The sequence below is a fragment of the Vipera berus genome (assembly GCF_964194415.1).
Source record: "Vipera berus genome assembly, chromosome: 3".
NCBI lineage: Eukaryota > Metazoa > Chordata > Lepidosauria > Squamata > Viperidae > Vipera > Vipera berus.
The window spans coordinates 88,748,366-88,760,530 of NC_138204.1; the positions used below are offsets into that span (position 1 = coordinate 88,748,366).

The 12,165-nt window shown below is 40.2% G+C and overlaps 1 protein-coding gene across 2 annotated transcripts in view; it reads left to right on the plus strand.

The window, feature by feature from the left end:
- Positions 1-12,165, plus strand: part of BCAR3 (BCAR3 adaptor protein, NSP family member) — a 97,125-nt gene that overhangs the window by 10,649 nt on the left and 74,311 nt on the right. The window contains exon 2 of one of the 2 annotated variants that reach the window (XM_081324156.1): positions 3,454-3,784. In XM_081324156.1, coding sequence (XP_081180282.1) covers positions 3,462-3,784 — 323 coding nt within the window. In that variant the 5' untranslated portion in view covers positions 3,454-3,461. Of the gene's footprint in view, positions 1-3,453; positions 3,785-12,165 lie in introns of those variants that run through there. The other variant, XM_081324158.1, reaches the window with a different exon arrangement.

Below are 12,165 nucleotides of genomic sequence, written 5' to 3' on the forward strand. Positions count from 1 at the left end.
CGGGCCGGCAGGCTGTGGCTACTGACAGACACCGTCAGCCCCCATGTGCTTGCTGGCCTCTGTGTGCGGGGGTGATGGTGTCAGGCAGCAGCCGCCCCAGCCCTTGCCTTGCCCCATGGCAATGGCACACCCACCCTGCCTCGCCTCACCCCACAGGATGAGTCTCCTGCCTACCAACCCACCTGCCAGAGACCTCCTGGAGCTCCCCCAACCCTGACTACCCCGCACAGGTGTCCCTCCCCACGAGCAACATTGAGGTGACCATACCCACCTTGACCACACCCACCCAATCTTCCATGACCACCAGAGCCACACCTACCCAGTGGGCCACGCCCACCTGGCACCCAGCGATAAATAAATGGGTTTTGGGTTGCAGTTTGGGCACTCGGTCTCTAAAAGGTTCGCCACCACTGCTCTGGAAGCTGATCCCAGGATGGGATAGTGGACAATTGCTATGTTAATTACTCAGCTTGCACTTTGCATCTGTGGAGTCTGTTTATTACATGTGTAGATAATTCACTAAGATGTAGGGACCTGTGGAGGAAACAGATAATTCCTAAACTGGTTTCTGGGATAAATGTTAGAAATGTCTTTTTTTGACAGGAAGAGAAAAATATTTTGAGTATATTATTTCATGACTCCTAGCTACCTCTTTTCCTCGTTAGTACTTATACAGCTTCGAAACATCTGGAAAGATTATAAAATCAAAATAATAAAGTGCTTCACAATGATACCATTGAAAAGTATGTGTGCAGTTCTTAAGTTCTCAAAAATTGCTTAAAATATAAAATCATCATCAGTATCCAGTACCCAGAATTAAAACCTTATAAAGTGGGTGCAAGGGAATCTCTTTGAGAAAAGTGTTCCATTAATGGTACATTACAATAAAAAGGTTTTTTCTCTGGAAGATACCCACCAAGTTCAGTTAGTGGGAACATTCTGTCATAAGTCCTTAGTATGACTGCAGGTAGTCCTCGGCTTACAACATCAGTTCATTTAGTGACTATCCAAAGTTACAACCATGCTGGAAAAAGTGATTTATGACCATTTTTCCCCACTTACAACCATTGCAGCATCTCCATGGTCACATGATCAAAATTCTGACGCTTGGCAACTGGTTCATATTTATGATGGTTGAAGTGTCCCAGGGTTATGTGATCACCATTTGCAACCTTCTGACAAGCAAAGTCAAGGGGGAAGCCAGATTCACTTAACAACCGTGTTACTAACTTAAGAACTGCAGTGATTCACTTAACAACTCTGGCAAGAAAGATCGTAAAATGGGGCAAAACTCAAGAAATATCTCATTTAACATAAAGTTTGGGCTCAGTTGTGGCCGTAACTCAAACCCTACCTGTATTTTGTTTCCATTTCAGTTATTACAACTAATCTCTCTCTTAAATCTTATTTAAGGTGCCTTCAATTTGCACCTGTTATAAAAAGCCATTTCAGTATTGTAAGTGTGTTTTGCTCTTTCTGAAAAGAGAAATTATCCTAATCCATGAATATTGTTACCCAGGACCCAAGGTTTAAAATATATTTTGATAAACTGTTCCTATGATGATGATATTTAGATACATCTCAGCTTGTCAGTGTGTAGTAGACCTTGGCTCATTTTATCTGAGCTTGGAAGCTAAGCAGGGTCAGGCCTGGTTAGTAGGTAGATGGGAGACTGGCAGGGGAATGCCAAGCTGTAGACTAGACAGGGAAGCTGACAAATATCCTTGAAGAAGCAGGCTTTGGCAAAGCTTTTTCATGGTGCTGCCAAGAAAACTGCAAGGACGTGTCCTTAACTCAAAGGAGATTTATTCCACAAGCAAGACTTTCAGTTATCTGTTTCTGTCTCAGTAGATCTTCCTGAAATACAGGGATCATACTTATGTTACTTAAAGAAGATTTTTTTTTCCTCAGGTGGCACCCTTTGCCAAGTTTATACCACTAATCTCTTAAATTGACGTTGTCTGTACAATATCAGTCTTCCCTGACAACTTTGTTGAAGCTAATGATTCCTGGCTGACGTTTGACCTTCTTTAGAACTTGAGGCATTAAACAACAATTAGAAAGAGAAATGTTGTGGGTAAAAAAAATCCTACTTTCCTGAAATGCCTCTGAAGGTGTGTTTTTGAGACTCTGATCCTGGCACAATATGCAAGGTACGTTGACTGGTCTAAAAACTGCTGCTTTTGCAGCAAAGCAGTACCTAAAGTAGGGATGCGGTGGCTCAGTGGGTTAGGACGCTGAGCTTGTCGATCAGAAGGTTGGCAGTTTGGCGGGTCGAATCCCGAGTGCCACGTAACAGAGTGAACACCTGTTACTCGTCCCAGCTTCTGCCAACCTAGCAGTTCAAAAGCACGTAAAAATGCAAGTAGAAAAATAGGGACCACTACGGTGGGAATGTAATAGCGTTCCGTGCGCCTTTGGCATCTAGTCATGCCAGCCACATGACCACAGAGTTGTCCTCGGACAAGCGCTGGCTCTTCGGCTTTGAAACGGAGATGAGCACCGGCCCCTAGAGTCGGAAATTTATTTATTATTTTATTTTATTTTATTACATTTATATACCGCCCTTTCCCGGAAATGACTAGCATGCATGTGCGGGGGAACCTTTACCTTTACTTTTTTAGTACCTAAAGTACTGTATTGTTGGTCAAAACTAAAGTAAAGCTGCAGTTGATGATCACAGCTGGTCCCATGCTGGATATCAAAAGTGATTTGGGTTCTGTGTATACCTTCTCCGATTGCTTTATTGGGTATGCAATAATTGTTGTAAATGCATTGAAGAAAAGATGACAGGCTGTCAACAAGTAGTTATGAGGTTTCCCATTCTTCTTGCAGCACCTTCTTCTACACAGTAGCTGAATATGCTAGGCTTGATTGAAAGCATGATGGCAAATGTAATGGCAACCTGGATTATAAGTGTGACTGTTTTTCTGGTCTGTGAATGCCTAAAACTGTTCTTTAGAATGCCCTAAAATCTGATTTGACTGATGAGATACTTATCAAACACCTCCCCCACTCCAGTGGCCCTCGTAGGCAAGATTTGCTCTTCTTCAGCTACTAACTAATACATTGCCCCTTCCACTAGTAATACTGCTGTTTTTTGGCTGCTTTAACAATTCAGGAATAATTTTCTTGAAATTCCAGAAGGAATAAAACAAAGCCTTCAATCATTTACTGTAGTAATATCAATCCAGTGGACAATGAGCACTGGGGAAAGTGAGAGCAATTGGATTGGTGTAAATGGCTGGGATCCTATCCATTGCTGTCTACTTATTCATTCTTGTAGTCTCCACAGTCTTCTGGGGAGGCCAGTACATTCCCCTCCAAAAAATATGACCACCTGTGTTTTAATTCAAGACATTGGGTCTATCAACCATCATTTATTTTACTTTCGTAGAACAAAAAGGCTTCCATGTTTCATAATGTGCAGTATGTTCTATTTTTGTTTTCTAGACTTAAGAATGATAGCAGCTGGGAAGTTTGCAAATCTTCCACGGGATATGCAGATGAACCATGAGTTTCCCTTGGTCTCTTCTATGGATCTATTGAGCAGCAAACCCACCCTGGCTGATGAACTTCATTCTGGTAACCATCAAGATGTTTCTATCCATGGCACCCTTCCGAGAAAAAAAAAGGGAACTCTTCTTCTTGGGTCATGTGATGCCTTCAACAACATGAGAATGTTGCCATACACCAAAGCAAATCAGTCTCCAGGATCTTTAATTCAAGGTGTCATTGAAGAGTATCCCCAGAAAAATAGGAAGAGTGACAGTCGCTTACACAGGTAAATCATGTTAAGTTTAAACCTATTGTGAATGCTACTCTATTTTATTGACACTTACAGTAATGCCTAAGAAGAATCTCTCTTCTTCCCCACCCCTGTAGAGAGAGATCTCAGTAATATCTTCTGTCAATCATGTCTTGTGTCTTTTGAATAGATTTATCTATAATAACATAGTTAACAGAATGGAAAAATATATATAGTAATGCATTCAAAAATCTTCATATATCTGAAGTGTTATAAATATTTGAGAATCTGCAAATATAATAATCCCTCAGTGATACGCTACCTTGATGTGCTTGTGAGGTTTGTATGCTCTAGGGGTTCAGCGATTTTGGACAGGTTTCATCAAAGGAGCAGGACAAAGAGTGTCTCTCCCATAAATAAAATGGGGAGATGTACAATAATTTACAGAAACTCATATCACATCGGTTGTCCCCTGGATCAACAAGGACTGTGCTTGTTGTTGGAGTTCCTGGACATCTGGTGACAAATGGGCTTACAGGACTTGGGGCTGTTGGCTGAGCAGTCAAGACCAGCAGCTGCAGGACTACTGGAAGAAAACTTATTTATCCATCACAAGAATACAAAGATTGAAAACTAAAAATAATGAGCTGTTATTATTGGCATTGACAAAATCACCATCAATCAATTGCAAAAAGCAGCTTTACTTGCAACAGCTTACATCCTGTGATGATATCTTTTAGCAACATAGAACAACACCATCTTCCGATCCTAGATCCTTGGGAAAAACTTGATAGGTGGATAAAATTGCCAAATCCAGTCTAAACATTTGGCTGACTGCAACTGTGCAACAGCAGCAATAATAATGAAGCTGTACGGAAAAACACAATCTAAAAAGAAATCACTGCTCAACACTCTCCGATTATATAGTCAAGATATTGCAATGGAGTTTGTACTGGACAGATGTGCCAGTCTTACCATCAACAGGGAAAAGCAGTGAAAACAGGAAATCAAGATTCATCGAGAGTCTGGATGAAGAAGATCACTACAAATATCTGGGCATCCTTCGGGCTAACAACATCAAGTACACTGAAGTTAAGGCGAAGGTTAGAAGTGACTACATCAAAAAAATGAAGATGATTTTAAAGTCCAAACTCAGTGATAGAAATACCGTCAAGGTGATTAACACCTGGACAGTTCCAGTCATTAGATATACAACTGGAATAGTGGATTGGGCTGAAGCTGAAGTAGAAGCCCCGAATAAGAAGACCAGAAAAACAGTGACAATGAATCATAATCTTTATTCAGAAAAACTGACAGATTCTATTTACCAAGGAGCGTAGGTAGGTGTAGAACCAATATCTGAAGGGCAGAGAAGATGCCCTGAAGCTAGTCTACCATAAACTTTTGCTAAATATCAAAGTGACCAAACTGGCTTATACGAAGACCAAATGAAGAATAGAAAAGAGACAAAAGTATATGTACATGACCAGTACATTAAAAAAAACAAAAAACTAGCAGGCCAAAGCAGATAACAACAAGGCTTGGCAATGGCTAAGAGTAGGAAAGTTGAAGAAAGAAATCAGGGGCTGATTCTGGCTGCACAAGACCAGGTTTTAAAGACAAATGCATACAAAGCCAGAATTGAGAAAGCAGCAACAGACAGCTCAGTGGGTTAGGACGCTGAGCTTGTTGATCAGAAGGTCGGCAGTTTGGCGGGTCGAATCCCGAGTGCCGCGTAACAGAGTGAGCACCTGTTACTCATCCCAGCTTTTGCCAACCTAGCAGTTCGAAAGCACGTAAAAACGCAAGTAGAAAAATAGGGACCACTACGGTGGGAAGGTAACAGCGCTCCATGCGCCTTTGGCGTCTAGTCATGCCGGTCACATGACCACGGAGACGTCCTTGGACAAGCGCTGGCTCTTTGGCTTTGAAACGGAGGTGAGCACCGGCCCCTAGAGTTGGAAACGACTAGCACGCATGTGCGGGGGAACCTTTACCTTTATCTTTAAAGAAGCTGAAGAAACAGAGGACCACCTAATTAGCTGTTGCACAGACTGATTACAAACAACAGCATGACCAAATAGCAACAATAGTTCACTGAAATATCTACAAGAAATATCACTCGCCTGCAAGCAAGAACTGGTGGGAGTACAAAATAGACAAAGTATCACCAAATGAAGAAGCTGAAGTACACTTTGAGATTTTAGAATTCAAACAGAAAAGTATCTGCTTCACAACTAGACATAATAATTGTTGACAAAAATACCCCAAAAATCTGGATTGTGGACATGGCAGTACCTGAAGACAGTGGAAGAGAAGAGAGAGAACTTGAGAAAAATCACAAAATATGAAGACCCGAAAATAGAAGTAGAACAACGGTGGCAAAGGAAAGCAACAGTACAGGTAATCCTCGACTTACAAAAGTTTATTTAGTGACTGTTCAAAGTTACAGTGGCACTGAAAAAAGTGACTTATGACCATTTTTCACACTTACGACCATTGCAGCATCCCCATGGTCATGTGATAAAAATTCAGATGCTTGGCAGCTGACTATATTTATGATGGTTGCAGGTCATGTAATCACCTTCTAACAAGCAAAGTCATTGAGGGAACCAGATGCACTTAACAACCATGTTACTAACTTAACAACGGCAGTGATTCACTTAACAACTGTTACAAGATGGGGGCAATTTCACTTAACAAATGTCTCACTTAGCAACAGAAATTTTGGGCTCAATCATTATCATAAGTCGAGGACTACCTGTATTACCAATGGAAATTGGCATTTTGGGTGCAATTCCAAAATATTGACTGGAATTGACAAAATCACCATTAGTCAATTTTAAAAGGCAGCTTTACTTGGAGCAGTGTACATTCTGCAATAATACTTTTAATATTGTTAAACAACATCTACCTATCCCATGTTTTCAGGAAGGACTTGATAGGACTTGACACTAGATGTGTCAAATCCAGTCTAAACATCTGGTTGATGGTGCCATATACTCTCTCTTCTCCTCTATTTTGTTTTCCATTTGGCTAATACTTCCAGTCATCTTTGCTTGTTTCCTTAATGAATTAACATTTGTTTTTGCATTTCACCATGCAAACCAAAGCAACATGTAACGGATGCTTAATTCACATTGTTTGCTTGTTGGGCCATTGAAATAGTAAGCATCATCTACATCCCATCATCTTCATTTTGATTTGGCACACTGGAAGTTCTATCTTGCTGCAGACCCAGAGTTTTGTTCTCTCTCTCCTGGGGAAATTAAGTGCATAAAAGAATTTGGACCTGAGGATTTGCAAATGGACCATATTTACTGCAGGCAGTCCTCAACTTACAACAGTTCATTTAGGGACAGTTCTGTCTTATGACCATTTTTCACACTTATGACCTTTGCAGATCCCCATGGTCACATGATCAAAATTAACATACTTAGCAACTGGTTCATATTTATGACGGTTGCAGTGTCCCGGGGTCATGTGATCAGCTTTTGCGACCTTCTGAGAAGCAAAATCAACGGGGAAGCCAGATTCACTTTAACAACCACATTACTAACTTAACAAATGCATTGATTTCCTTAACAACTCTGGCAAGAAAAGTCATAAAATGGGGCAAAACTCACTTTAAAATGTTCCACTTAGTAACATAAATTTTGGACTCAATTGTGGTTGTAACTCGAAGACTACCTGTATTTAAAAGACCTGATGCACTATATGCTCTCCCACTGGTGTGGCCTTTCCTTTCTCCTCGCCTGTGCAGTGGTGCTGGCTGATGAGCCCTGGCAACCCCTGGCATTGAAAACTCAAGGAGTACAGCTGTTGAGCAACAGCTGCAAGGGATGATTCAGCTGTTTGGAGCAGCTGAACATTGCACCTTGTCAGGAAATAGAATGGCACAATTGTGTATCTGTGAATGTGTGTGTGCATGCGTACTTACGGTTGGGTTGATAGAATGCCCGAAGCTTAATTGAGATGGAAGAATGGATATTAATGTACCAGCCTAGTGAAGACTATACTTTACTAGAGCCTTGCCACTTACTCATTATGGTGAGTAAAAAAATGGAGATTAAATTGTAAGTTATAGATACTTTCACATTTCCACCAGAGGTGGGTGCCACTTCTGAATCTGGGCCAACCATTGTCACCCCTGTCATCTGAACCCATTTTCAGCTATGGCAGAAGAGCAATTGCTTGTTTTCTGTTTTTCAATGTGCAATATTGGCATTCCATGGAGCTTGGGGTAGGCTGTTTTTCCATGGGTAGAAACTCTGGCTCCTTGCTGTCTCCCACTCATACCCCCTAAGCTATGTTTGTGTCCCAAGAGCAGAGCAAAGGCTTTGCAACTCCAACTCAAGGACATGAATTGGCCACACAATCAAATATAGGGAGGTGAAACAAGGTGGGGCACTGGCAGTAATGTTAACATTGGAGCTTCTTCATTAGGTATCTGGAAGGAGTGCTGGTACATTCATGAAGAATTCTCAATGGCTGTGTAATAAAAAATGCAAGCTGTTGTGAGGGCACATCTGAGCTTGAGGAGTGATGATAGCATGTATGAAACTTGACCATGTTTTTAGCTGGATCAATTGAGCAGAAAACTGGGCTGAATTTAACAAAACAAAATTGGCTTATTTAAAAAGGAAAATCGACTCAAATGCACAAATATTAACTAGATTGGGGAAAGAATACCTGGCTTGGCAGTCATATACGTGAAAAGGTTGAATGTGAAATCGACGTGTCATGCAACTGCCAAAAAAGTCTGATGCAATTTTAATTGCATCTGTAGAATTGGAGTTTCTGACTCTTGAGAAGTAAGGGCACTATGGAATGCTGCACACTGTAAGAGGAATGTAAATAAATGGTTATATCGAGAGCTTATGTTTGTATGTACACTGTATGTTTGTAGTTTGTATGTAAACTCAGAGCTTATGCACCGGAAACAAATTCCTTGTGTGTCCAATCACACTCGGGCAATAAAGAATTCTATAAAGAAATAGGTTTAATGAGTATTAAAAATAACTCCCATGAGAATAGAATAGGGCTTGTTTATTTAGTTTTTTTAACGAGCCGCTGCATATGGGAGATACGGGTAGAAATATCTGAAAGCTTGTCACAAAGAAAACAGAAAAGAGTAGTTTTCCACTGCCATTTAAATTTAATTGGCTTAAGTTAAAAAAAAAATAGCTCTGACTGAATATTGATATAATCTTAACGATGAGTCCAGTTTTGACCATAGGAGCAATGACTTGGAATGTGGTCAGCCTGTTTTCACTGGTGAGCTTCAAGCAAATCCCTAGATACCCATTTGTCAGGGAGTACCTTATCTTTGGATTTGCTGTACCAAGGAAGAAGGGGAATGAATTGTTCATGCCATGCCTGCTCTGTGGTTCTAAAGCAGTGATCCCCTTTCAACATTCTGGCTGGGGAATTTTGGGAGTTGAAGTCCACATATCTTAAAGTTGCTAAGGTTGAGAAACACCATTCTAAAATCTGAGAGTTTCCTGGCATTCTGGTGTTTGAGTAGTCCTCCTGGCATTCTGGTGTGTGAGTAGTCCATAGGGAGGAGGGAAGAACAAGTACCACAATTATCACAGACATTGAGATTGTAGCAACAGGAGGAGACAGTAATGTTGATAGGATTTACAGGCCCAGATCAGATTAAATAAATTGGTCTCCAGAGTACATGGAAAAACAGACGTATGGAGATCCCAACATCTGAGCCTCGTTCATGCCTCCCCCCCCACTCTCTTTCTCTTTCTCTCCCCCCTCCTTCTCGAATAAACACACACACATAATATCCCATCCCAGAGACAAGTGAATGCCAACAGGAAACCATCTAACCTAATCTGTGTTGCTATAGCTTCCCTCTTCAGTCACACCAATAATCACTTTTTTATCCATACCATCTGCCCTTTGTTTAACAACCAATGATTTCTTGGTCTCAGTAATTAACCAGTCGTGGTGCAAATTATTTTGATTTGCTCATTTGGGTTTTTATGTTATTCAACATGGAACTATATCCAAATTTTTTTCAGAATCTTAAAAACATCAACTCATTAGTTTAATGTAGAACAAATGGCTACACAATATACTATGTACTTCACTACTGCCCAACAGCTACTGAGTCATCAAAAGGACACTGTGGAATCCCCCATTCCTGGAAATGTTTAAAAATAAGTTATATAATCAGCTTTCAGGCTGGATCACGATAATCCCATTTCCATGCAGACTACACATGATTAATGTTGTTTTAGAAGAAGACAAAGGGTCTGGGAAGCGGATGGTTTGCCACCATTCAAACAATAGTTCTCTAGTTTGGGACAATGCTTTTAAAAATACATTGCAACGCTATAGGAGAAGAAAAGCCGGTTCCAATGAATGAATTGTTACTTCCTTTTGAGGCGATAAAATTTGGCTTTGAAAACCAGTAGAAGTATTAAGCCCAATAGAATTCAGAGGGCTACTGTGAATATGTGAACTTGTTTCCCTTCGTGTGTGATTTTATTTTCTCAAAAATTCCATGACATTCTAGAAAATGTTGGCACTTGCCCAAATCCAGTGCAATTTGCAGAAAACCATGAGTGGGATTGTGCACAGTCTGAACTGAACAATCTGTTGTAAGCTTTAATGTAATTGGGTTTATTTGCCAGGCTTGTGTGATTGTTTTGATGTCTACAGTCAATGTCCATATATATTGTGCAAATAATGCATATACAGTAGAGTCCAAAGTGGGGAATAGCTTTTGAAGCAGCTCTGTAAGCCTAGCAAAGGACCCACCTGATTAATTGATGATAAAATGCATTATGAACTACCTATTTAAATCCTTTGCTCAGCCTTGATTCTGAATGATGCCACTTACAGTATCCTCAGCATAGTTGTGAGGTTGTCCTCAGGGTGACAGCACAAATCCTCCACATTTTTTTACTTTCAGTCCACTCAAGAGGATGCATAGAGCCAGTCTGGACAATAAACTGCTCCAGAGAGCTATGCACCATTCTACAATGATGTCACTGTTCCAACAACTGGTGTGAGTTTCACACCACAATCCTGCTGTCCTAAGGAGCTGTTTCATTCCTCTGAACAATAGGGCTTCCCGGTCTATATGTGTAAATTAGCCAGTGCACATTTTATGCAATTGATGTTCTTTTTTTTAAAATGACGATGGAGGAGATCATCTCTCCTTTGTCAAAACATATAGACACCCTGTTTGTGATCAGTAACATGGGTGTCGTATCTACCTGTGCAATATTGAAGAAAATGGGTTCTGTCGAAGTTCATGGCCTTTACGGTACTGTAAAACTACACTGTTTAGTACATTTGGATGACTCAAGAATGAAAAATTCTGGTAAATTTCAATCTTTGTAAATTTCTGCCTTTGACATTGTGACCTTAAATTGAAAAGTGAATGTTTTCCCCCAAACCTTGTAAGTTATTAACTAGTATTACAAGAATGTGAAAAGGGAGAGAGAAATGAAGAATAAGAATGCAAGTGGATTTCTGGAATGTATAAAACCCTTAAGGCAGCATGAATGTACTGATTTTAGTGCTTTTTATTATTTAAACATTCCTTTCTTATCTCGTGATACTTGGTCAGATCATTATTCATTATTAGGTATTTCAAAAAGTAGCATCTAGTGCTGCTATTGGCCTATTAAGATTATGCTCTGGAAAGTTTTATGATTATATAAAGAAATAGGTCCAAATGTCAGCCAGTGCAGGATAGCTGACTGTGGCATGTGGCAGAATAAATACATTGCATGTAAATATTTCTTTTATCTGATTATCATTTATTTTGGTCTTATTTTTTTAAAAAAGTATAAATATGCACCAAATAATATCCATTATACTGTATAGGCAATTTTAAAATCAAAATGTAATCTCTGTAGACACCAAATAAATATTTAGGAAATAGTTTCGGGTACATGATGAATAGCAGAGGAGACAACCCTAAACATCCCAATAATTCAGTCAGTTGAGGAGATGAGTTATCTCCTAGGCCAGGAGTGGGGATTCTTGGCTCTTTTATGACTTGTGGACTTCAACTCCCAGAATTCCTGAGCTGGGTGGCTCAGGAATTCTGGGTGTTGAAGTCCACAAGTCATAAAAGAGCCAAGGTTCCCCACCCCTGGCCTGGGCTAATGCTAAAAAGGCTAAAAACACCAAAAGGTCACATTCGCCCTTGTTGTTATTACAGGTAGTCCTCTATTTACAACAGTTCGTTTAGTGACGATTCAAAGTTACAGTGGCACTGAAAAAAGTGACAAGACCGTTTTTACATGTATGACCGTTGCAGCATCCCCATGATCATGTGATCAAAATTCAGACACTTGGCAACTGGCTTATATTTATGACAGTTGCCGTGTCCTGGGATCAGGTGAACATCTTTTGCAACCTTCCAACAAGAAAAGTCAAAG